The sequence below is a fragment of the Phycodurus eques genome, chromosome 13 (genome assembly GCF_024500275.1).
Source record: "Phycodurus eques isolate BA_2022a chromosome 13, UOR_Pequ_1.1, whole genome shotgun sequence".
Lineage (NCBI taxonomy): Eukaryota > Metazoa > Chordata > Actinopteri > Syngnathiformes > Syngnathidae > Phycodurus > Phycodurus eques.
The window spans coordinates 12,353,272-12,362,651 of record NC_084537.1 but is presented as its reverse complement, the minus strand read 5'-3'; the positions used below and the strand labels follow the sequence as shown (position 1 = coordinate 12,362,651).

The 9,380-nt window shown below is 41.6% G+C and overlaps 1 protein-coding gene across 3 annotated transcripts; it reads right to left on the bottom strand.

Annotated features, from left to right (window-relative positions):
* Positions 1 to 1,321: 1,321 nt before the first annotated feature.
* LOC133412086 (pyroglutamyl-peptidase 1-like) lies at positions 1,322 to 7,717 on the bottom strand. Of its 3 annotated transcripts, XM_061695142.1 has the most exons (7): positions 5,680 to 7,717; positions 5,423 to 5,595; positions 3,848 to 3,900; positions 3,600 to 3,716; positions 3,334 to 3,393; positions 2,567 to 2,799; positions 1,322 to 1,886 (listed from the first exon to the last, which is right to left on the bottom strand). In XM_061695142.1, the coding sequence occupies exons 2-7, from the start codon at positions 5,451 to 5,453 to the stop codon at positions 1,688 to 1,690; spliced, it is 693 nt and encodes a 230-aa protein (XP_061551126.1). In that variant the 5' UTR covers positions 5,454 to 5,595; positions 5,680 to 7,717; the 3' UTR covers positions 1,322 to 1,687. The 3 variants fall into 3 exon arrangements, with proteins under 3 accessions (XP_061551126.1, XP_061551124.1, XP_061551127.1); XM_061695140.1 differs by having other exon boundaries at positions 5,423 to 7,717; XM_061695143.1 differs by lacking the exon at positions 3,334 to 3,393 and having other exon boundaries at positions 5,423 to 7,716.
* Positions 7,718 to 9,380: the final 1,663 nt, after the last annotated feature.

Genomic DNA, 9,380 nt, shown 5'->3' with positions numbered 1-9,380 from the left:
CTCTTGAGACCCACAGCAAGCTATGGAAGGAAGGGAAGGAGATAAGAGGATACCAGCAAAGAGAATTAGGACTGCCTTCGTCATTACGGTCATTAAAAATTCACACAAGTTCAGGTCTTTGAAGTCACATGTGCCCTCCGTACAGTGACGAAAATACAACTAATGAATACAATTTCTGTAGAATTAGTGTGAGACTCGAAGTTGGAGTGTTTTGAATCGGTCAAGAAATGTGGAAGGAAAAGTATACGCTCCCAACAACAAGTGGGAAAATGTGTTATGGTCTATTGAAATAAAGATGGAACTTTTGGGCCATCAAAATGTCTATATGGCACAACACAACACTTGATTACAAAAAGAACACACACCGTCACTGAATGGGGAACTGAACCCACACTCCCTGCATTGAAGTCAGGCGTATGTACCAGTGACTCAGAAAGACCGTCCATAAAAAAAAGCCATGAAAAGCCTACTCAAACAGCTGTCCTTTATTTTGGGTTCCTCTGAAGCACTTTCAAATGGTGACAGGCGCTTGCTGACTTCCATTTAACATAAGTTTGAATGTGATTGGTTAATTCTGAGGCGGCACGGTGGACGACTGGTTAGAGCGTCAGCCTCACAGCTCTGAAGACCCGGGTTCAATCCCCAGCCCCTGCCTGCGTGGGTTTTCTCTGGGCACTCCGGTTTCCTCCCGACTCTAAATTGCCCGTAGGTGTGAATGTGAGTGCGGATGGTTGTTTGTTTGTATGTGCCCTGCGATTGGCTGGCAACCTGTTCAGGGTGTACCCCCCCTCCTGCCCGATGACAGCTGGGATAGGCTCCAGCATGCCCGCGACCCAAGTGAGGAGAAGCAGCTCAGAAAATGGATGGATGGATGGGTTAATTCTGAACACAGCAGTCACATCCCCAGTTGTAAGAGGGTGTGCACACTTATGTTGTTTATTTCAGTTGTTTATTTTTTTTTTTTGGTTGCCAACCAGTCACAGGGCACACATAAACAAACAACCATTCACACCTACGGGTAATTGAGTCTTCAATTAACCTACCATGCATGTTTTTTGGGATGTGGGAGGAAACCCACATAGGTACGGGGAGAACATGCAAACTCCAACCCCGAACCCCGGTCCTCAGAACTGTGAGGTAGACGCTCTAACCAGTCGACCACCGTGCCGCAAAAATAGATTGTATTATTACTTAAATAAAACTCAGTATGTGGCTCATGGCGATCATTTTCTAATCATTATTATTCCATTGGTGAATTATTTATAATCTGAGAAGTATTAATCTACCACTAGTAATTTTCAACAAAGACAAAAAGACACAATACTGCAATATATTTTAATATACAATAATGCAGCCACTTTCTGCATAAATCACAGACACATTGAATCATTAACTTTAAATATTGATTGCATGCTCAGTATTCTCCCTGAGATCAGTAAATCCTCATTGCATTGACTTTTTTTTTTCATGTCCCAAGCAACGCTAGTATGGTGCAATAGAAGTGCATGGAAATCGTTTGTCAAAACAAACCTTCATACAGGCTTTAAAAGTATCAATTTTAGGTTCCTTAAACCAATATCAATCTCATAAATCATCTCTATATGTAGTTTAAAAGTGTCACACCATCATCGTGTGAGGAATAATACCAATGAGATAATTCTAGGCGTCAGAGGTAGCCATGCTGCTGTTAATGTGAATGTTTACATTGCTCCTCCTCCTCAGTGTTCGCCACCTCCAGGAGCGTCAGCATCTCCCGTACTACAGCCTGAAGGGCTCGGCCCAGCTGCTGGCTGCTGTAGGGTTTTCCCAGCGGAGGCACGTGGATGAAGGCACAGCGGCCGTGACCCAGGAACAGAGATGAGTAGTAGGTGTAGTCGCACAGGTATCTGTCAAAGGGAAAAAAAGTTGTTGAAAACATTTACTACTAGCTTTTGACATTTTGGAGAGCTTCATCATGCATCTAATGGCACAAAATTACTAAATAAACTGAGGCCAGTGTTTTGTATGTACAGTATGTGTGTGTGTTCCTATAATGGCAGTGTCACATGATTTAGGATTTTGCAGCTCTAATTCCAGTGTTCTTTTAATAAGAAAAATAGCACTTTATCATATTGTACTTTATAAAAACATACAGTAAAGATGTAATTAAATGGAATTTAAAGAATTAAACAGTCTTTCCCATATTTTATGCTTTAATTCAATGGACATTGTGCTGCTCCTGTTCGTGCCTTGGCCACCTATGGGTTGTATAATACAGGCATATGGCTATACATGGTGATGGTCACTCCTCAGTAAGCTGCAGTAATATGAGTATTGTTATATTATCTGTCTACATGGTGTTTTTAAAAAACAAACAAACAAAAAAAACACTACTCCAATGTGCTTCCCCCATACGAAAACCACAATCGTACATATTTAAAAAACATCACCCTAATAGGGTCAAGCAAAAACGCCCATTGTTATCTTTGTAAAGAAATAATTATGGATACATATTTTGGATTGAATTGACTCTCATTACCATGTGTAAGAAGTGTAAATTGCAAAGTGGGCTGCTTTAGTCACACACCTTCCAGCATCCTTGGACACTGACACAGCGACCCCTACGTTTGAGTCATTGACCCTCTCGCAGACTGTGTCCATGTCCAGCAGAGAGCTGATACAGTCAGGCCCGTCCTCCATGCAGCATTGCGAAGCTGGGCAGAAGCGACAGTTGTCCGGGCGTTTGTACCCCTTGTTGTGGCCACACTGTTCCAGAGTGACTGTGGTTGCCAAACCTGACACACCAACATGGACTACTAACTGCATGCAGTACCCCCAAAAACACATACAGAGAAACTATGATTGTAACTTTTTACAAATCAGCAGCATTTCATAGTTCACACATAACACAGTGATTCCCAACCACTGTTTGTGGAATTAACTATTTTCACTTAATTGGACTGTAAATCATTTTATTTGCAGTGAACCCCCGCTATTTGAGGGGGATAGGGATGGATCCTATCACAAATAGTGAAAATCTACATAAAGCCGCAAATAAAAACAATTCACGAATATGCAGAGGTGCCTTGTACTACAACAAATGCATCAAATGTTGATCTATGTATGTCACCAATATATAGTGACAAGCAATCACACTACAACAATTAAATGCTCTTCCACTGGATGGCAGAAAGCACAATTAACCTGTGTATCCATCCACATGTTAACATTCATACAAGAGAATAGCTTTGTGCTCAATAAACAAGCCCACATTTCACACTGAGTAAATGTGTGAGTACAGTGAAAATGCACATATTCGCATCTTGCCTATTGCCAGATTTTTGGGGAACCTACCTTTTGTCTTTTGCTGTAAAACTGGCCTACCAGTATTGCTTGGGCGTCATCTGGTGCCATCTTGGTGTCAAGAAAGTATGTTGAAGTTAGTTGAGGAGTTTAATTTAGACAACAGTAGTGTTTTGCCGCCATCTTGTGGCATCTATAGGCAATTACACGAGGGGGTGTCAATTACTCACTGATGTTTGCTATTTGTAGCAGGTATGTGTCTTGGCTCAATTAAAGGTTGGTAAACACTGACATAATGCACACACTTTTTGAATCACCTGTGGTAGGTGTTGTTCCCACAGAGATGGAAGGAGACTCTGCACTGCCTGGTATTCCACAGGCACCTCACATACATAAAGATCTACAGCCTCATCCAGCCCCAAACGCTCCAGTTCCTGTCAGTGAAACAAACAGCGCTCAACTAACAATTCACAATTGTGTTGTGAGGTAAGTGGCACAACCCTTATTAAACACAGTGGAAACACACTTCAACTTGTTAAATATGAACCAGCCCAGGAGCCCTTACCCGTACTGCCACCCAGCTGGAGTTCACAGCATGTTCTCCAAATGGCTCAAAGCCTGAAGCGCAAAGATGTCCTTAATGTAACTTTACTGGCTGACCACACCATTAAGTACTTATGCTTAAAGGGGACATATTATGTCAAATGTACTTTTTTTCCATTTACAGTCAAGTAATTATTTTTTTAACATATTTCTGAAAATGTGTGTGTGTGAGCCGTTCTACCCTTTTATTAATTTACATAATAACCTCACGAGTTCATCTGTTCATGACATTATCAGCTAGGCTGAGCCAAAATCCAGTACCACTTTCATGTTAAGGTCAGAGTCCATCCACCAGACTACACTGTCTGAAATAGGCTTTTAAATGGAAAGAAAAAGTAGAACATGTCTCCTTTAATGCAATAAGATCCAACAAAAGAATCAGAATCATCTTTATTTGCCAAGTATGGCAAAAACACAAGGAATTTGTCTCCGGTAGTTGGAGCCGCTCTAGCACAACAACAGACAGTCAATTGACAGTGAATACTTTTGAGACATAAAAACACAATCATTGAGCAAGACGTGACCAGTAATGTGGTAATGCAGATAGTTTTGTTTTTTTTGACAACTGTGCAAATGATGCAGTGTCCTCTAGCAATTTAGAGCAGTTGAACTGACTAATAGAACAATAGTCTGGTGCAGTGACCATTGTGCAAATGGCACAGAGGCTTCAAGAAATGATGTGTAGTAACTAGCTATGGTAGTCAATTATATTAGAAACCCCTCAGTATGGTGAATAGCAGTTCTACACCACTGCAAACGACAACCATAATAATAAACATATTGCACAGAGCAGTAATCGTCCATGGATAGCGGGGGATAGGGACCGAGCCCTGCTGAGAATAGCGATAAACTGCAACCAATTGACACCACAATGATTATAACTGCCCATATTAATAATTTAAATCGTAAATATTCCACAAACTGTGGTCCCCAAAACACTTTAATCTTATTACAAACTCATCTTCCAATACCCTTTAAAATATTTGGCTTACAGATGCTTTTATTTGGACAAAAACCACGACATGCGCATGTACATGCATATCGTGAAGACTCACTTGTTACTATTTCCGCTAACAACCGAGGCTAAATTGAGCTCCTCCCCAACATTCTTAGCAGTGTAGTCCTTTCATATTAGATGGGGCTTTGCGCCAACTAGTGGCATTTTAGGGCCTTTCAGAAAGAGCACAAAAACCACAAACAGGTGTGTTAGGTTTCAGAGAGGGGGGTCGTAAAACTGTTGCGTTTTACAAGTGGAGGATAAGTGCTTGTAAAATAAGTTCTGTAAACTCTAGGCTAAAGGCTGAACTTAAACATGATCACAGGAGTCTGTCTATCTCCTGTTTGGTTCAATAAAAGGCGAAAGAGCTGGGAAATTATAATGCCCTTGTCGTTATAAAATGTATTGTTGATTGAGTATGAACACATTGAACACAATCAACCGATCGTTTCAATTACAACTCTTACTAAGTGTTGTTTAACCTCAATGACGATCACTATTATTGACAGTCTAGTGGTTTGTTCAGTTAAATGATCTCACCTGTGACTATAACTTTCTTCTTATTTGCCATCCTGGTTGGTTGTTATTGACTGTGAAGGAGATGAACTCCACCACAAACATCGGCGCACCGTCATCTGACTCGTAGTGGACCGGACGTGACGCACTTAAATCAATTCAAGCCCGCGGATGTGCCTATACTGCCACCACCTGGACTGGGATGCATACTACAATTAACACTACTCAAAAAAGAATGACAGACAGACGCAACACAACACAGTGAAAAGCATTGTACGTACATAGAATGATGACTGAGGAAGAAAAAGGTTGCATAAAACACTGTTAAGAATTATTTTCCTCCTAGAAAAAAATAAATAAATAAAGTACGTTTTACGTGAGTGACGTGACTTCAATTAGAACAATTGTGAAAAATTGTAGCTGCAGGTTTTCGACCCACGACATTATCCAAGTCCGTGGCTCAGCTGACCTCAGCGTTGTATTTAAAATTTCATACGTACCTGCGGCTGGGAGGGGAGGGAAACCGAAGCGTGGGGAGTCTTTGTCGCTAAAATGCAAAAGTGCAGTCAACGAATGGAGCCAACAGCTTCTCAAATATACAAACATTCTCCTTTACTTCACACCCATTTCCTCTCTCTGTATTATTACTGTAAAATAGTTTACTCCTTCATTGACAATCGCACCATGTTGTTTGTGGTTCAATAAAGAAACAAAAACAGCAATACAATTGAACACGTTCAGCATTTAAGATCGTCTGACCTGTTTCGGACCCTAAATGTTGGGGCAGATACATAAGTTAAGGTAGTAACTTAAGGTACCGCTGTAGTTCTTCTCTGAATTTTCTGGCCGTCCGGATGCTCTGTGGCAACCCGTTGCCACTCACAGATCAGTTGTGGTACTACGACAGACATCTGGTTCGGGAGAAGAGTCTCGCAATTGCCTGTGGAGATAATGTTGTGTGGTGTGGTGTGCTGTGTTGGTCATCTACATTACACCATGAGACCACAAGAGCATTAAGAAAAAAATTGGAAAATCATTTCAGATGTTATGTGTTACCTGTTTTAGAGGCTACTTCCAAACAACTGAGAGGCTAGTGAGTATAACGGGGCCATTTCAGGCCCTTTCCCAATAAAAACTGGCTTGTGGGTGTGTGTGCGACTGCCCGGCATCCGTTGTAGTGGTGCAGCTCAGCTAGGAACAGGTTCCAGCGTGACACAGGGTGTTGGTGACAATGTGCATGACTAGTTGGCGTCTCCCGAGGGAGTGTATATAAGTCAAAGGGCACCCTAAAGGCAGTGGGAGGGGGACGTGTCTCACACAAAGTGACATATTCACCATTGTACGCTTAAGAGGACAAATGTGCTCAGTTTGTTGTCATTAAAGTGGAGCTAATCTCAGCTTTTTACGGGAAATACTTTTTTTCACTTTCGGTGCAATCCACACCCATTTGGTTGCGAAATGACTCACAAGCTGGACACTATGCGGCTGTTAAGTGGCACCGTGGAGAAAATATGCTCGGCATAGGGTGGAGGACTTGTTTCTTTTCACAATATACAGGCTGAACATGTGCCTATTCAAATGCAGGCTCCTAATGTTACAAACGCCAACACTGATTCATTCTTATGAATGACAGCCCTCCCACTCAAGCACAATAACACGTCCCATCAGCCGCCTACACCAGCCACACTGCAGAACCCATTCACCTTTCTCCGTCGCCTCTGCGTCACTGGCTATGTCAGTGTTGCCGTGGAAACTAATGATGCCCTTTCTGCTCAGTGGTGGTACTGATGCAGACGGTTTGCTGACGTCGGCGCCGTATATGGGCAGAATAACAACATACTAAACCGCAGGGTCCACCTCATGCTCCCTGTGCTAGTCCTTAGAATTTTAAGCCTCCTGTTGTGTTGTGAGTCAAATTGACCCGATTTGAAGGGGGAAAAAAGAAAGAAGGATGAAGTATTCTGCTAGCCTAATTTTTTTCAAAAATTACCCCCCCAAAATGCATTCTGTGACTATATTTTTTATGATTAAACATCAGAAGTGGGAAGTAATGAAGTACAAAGACTTTGTTACTGTACGTACGTGAACTTTTGGCCTACGCCATCTAATGTGGGTGAAGCATGGTGTCAAATTTGTTGATTATTTCAAAGTGTTGCCATGATTAATTGGATGAGAGGGTATGTCCATCACTGTTGCCATAATTAATATTTTCTGATTGAGATCAAGGGGATTTTCAAGGAGGACCGTGAACCAGAGCGCATTAACAATGATGATACAATAGATTCGGAGAAGCAAACTATTCCCATCCATGGCCTTATTTAAGAGGATTTTTTTTTTTTTTTGCCAGCTCCAGGAATGATTTGCGGCAGATGCTTTGTGCCAGCCTAAAAACCACAAGCCTCTGGCGATCAAAAATCATCTGTCTAATCTGAAAAGATACATACAGTACAGCAAAGTACAAACAAAGTATTTTTTTCAGTTATCGTTAATCATTGAGCACTTTTTGTTAGTCATTTACAACATTAGCAAAGTTATGGTAACACATTCTTTTGAGAGCGTCCAGTATTTTTTTGTTTCCCAATACAAGTACTATGCAAGTGAATAAAAGAGGGAAACTAGTTTATGTGGTAATTTATCAAAAAGAGTATTGTATATAATTGACAGTTAAAAAAAACCAAACCAAAAAAAAAACTTTACTTTTACATTTCAGAATCTGTACAGTGCTTTTTTGTACTTATTGGCATGCCATGAGGCTAAGTCCGCTTCATTTTCCTCACAACTGTGCCAACAACTTTGTTTCGCAAAATCTTCCTGAATCAAGTCTGCACATACAGTACACAGGAAGATGGAATAGTCCATTGCATTAGAAGGGAGGGAGGGACCAACAGTCGCAACGATCGTAATCGATTAAGCATTTTGATGTGTTCTTCAAGTCCATTAATGAGCGCTACAACTAAAAACTGCTTTAAATCTAGGAAAACCTTGGTAATCAATTTCTACGAGATGTTTGGGGGAGGCGTCTGTGTTTGCCTAACGGTGAGTACGTGGCTGTTTTTACTTAACTATCCTGTATAGCAAATTTAGAGATTTGTTTCTAAATACATTATCCATGTTCCAAGATCATTGCTGAAAACATGCAAAGACTGATAACTGTGTAGTACTCAATTTCGAGATGTAGCGTTAAACTGTTTTTCACCATTTCAGCTTTCCTGATTTTTCTGGGTGTGACTAAAACGGGCCCTTGTGACACATGAGGGGTCCGGCATGAGTACCCCTTCCCCCACTATATAAGAACTTGAGCCATCAGTGGTTATCTGACGCATTTGCGACACGCATTTACAGAGATAGCTATGCCTACACCACGAAAATGCTTTCTCCCTTCGGACGGTATTTGAGTGAGAATACACAGTTGAGTGGGACGTGGTTTCACTTCATTCAGCAGACACGGTCACAGCGTTTGATAACAGCTTGATTTTTCATTTTCATTTTCACATTTGGCCAGGTCGTTCACAACACACCTCTCTGTGGTGTGTCAAATTTGGAAGGCATTTGATTTCATTTGACGAAGTAATTTGACTGAATCAGTACTTCTGCTTTTACCACTCCCCCCCCCCCCCCCCCCCCCCCAACAACCTATTTTTGCCAGATAAATCGAATTGAGTTACTTTCAACGCTTCAACAGATGCAGATTCCACCATGTAACTCCCTTTGCTCGTGAAAAGCAAATCTTTTACTCTCAATCTGCTTTATATTACGCTGTTTTCCAATGGTTGCTTGTGGTCGCCTGTCACACCTTCCCCGCCCACGCAGACTCTCTCGCTCTCTCTCTCTCTCTCTGCCGTCTTTTGGCAACCCTGAGCTTTTTTATGCTATGACATCAAACCACAATGCATTGCACTATTTTGGAGTTTACCTTGAGTCTCCATGGCAACACGGGCCGAGCCGGCCCCTTATTCAAATAGGAGCGGAAACGCACGTCATT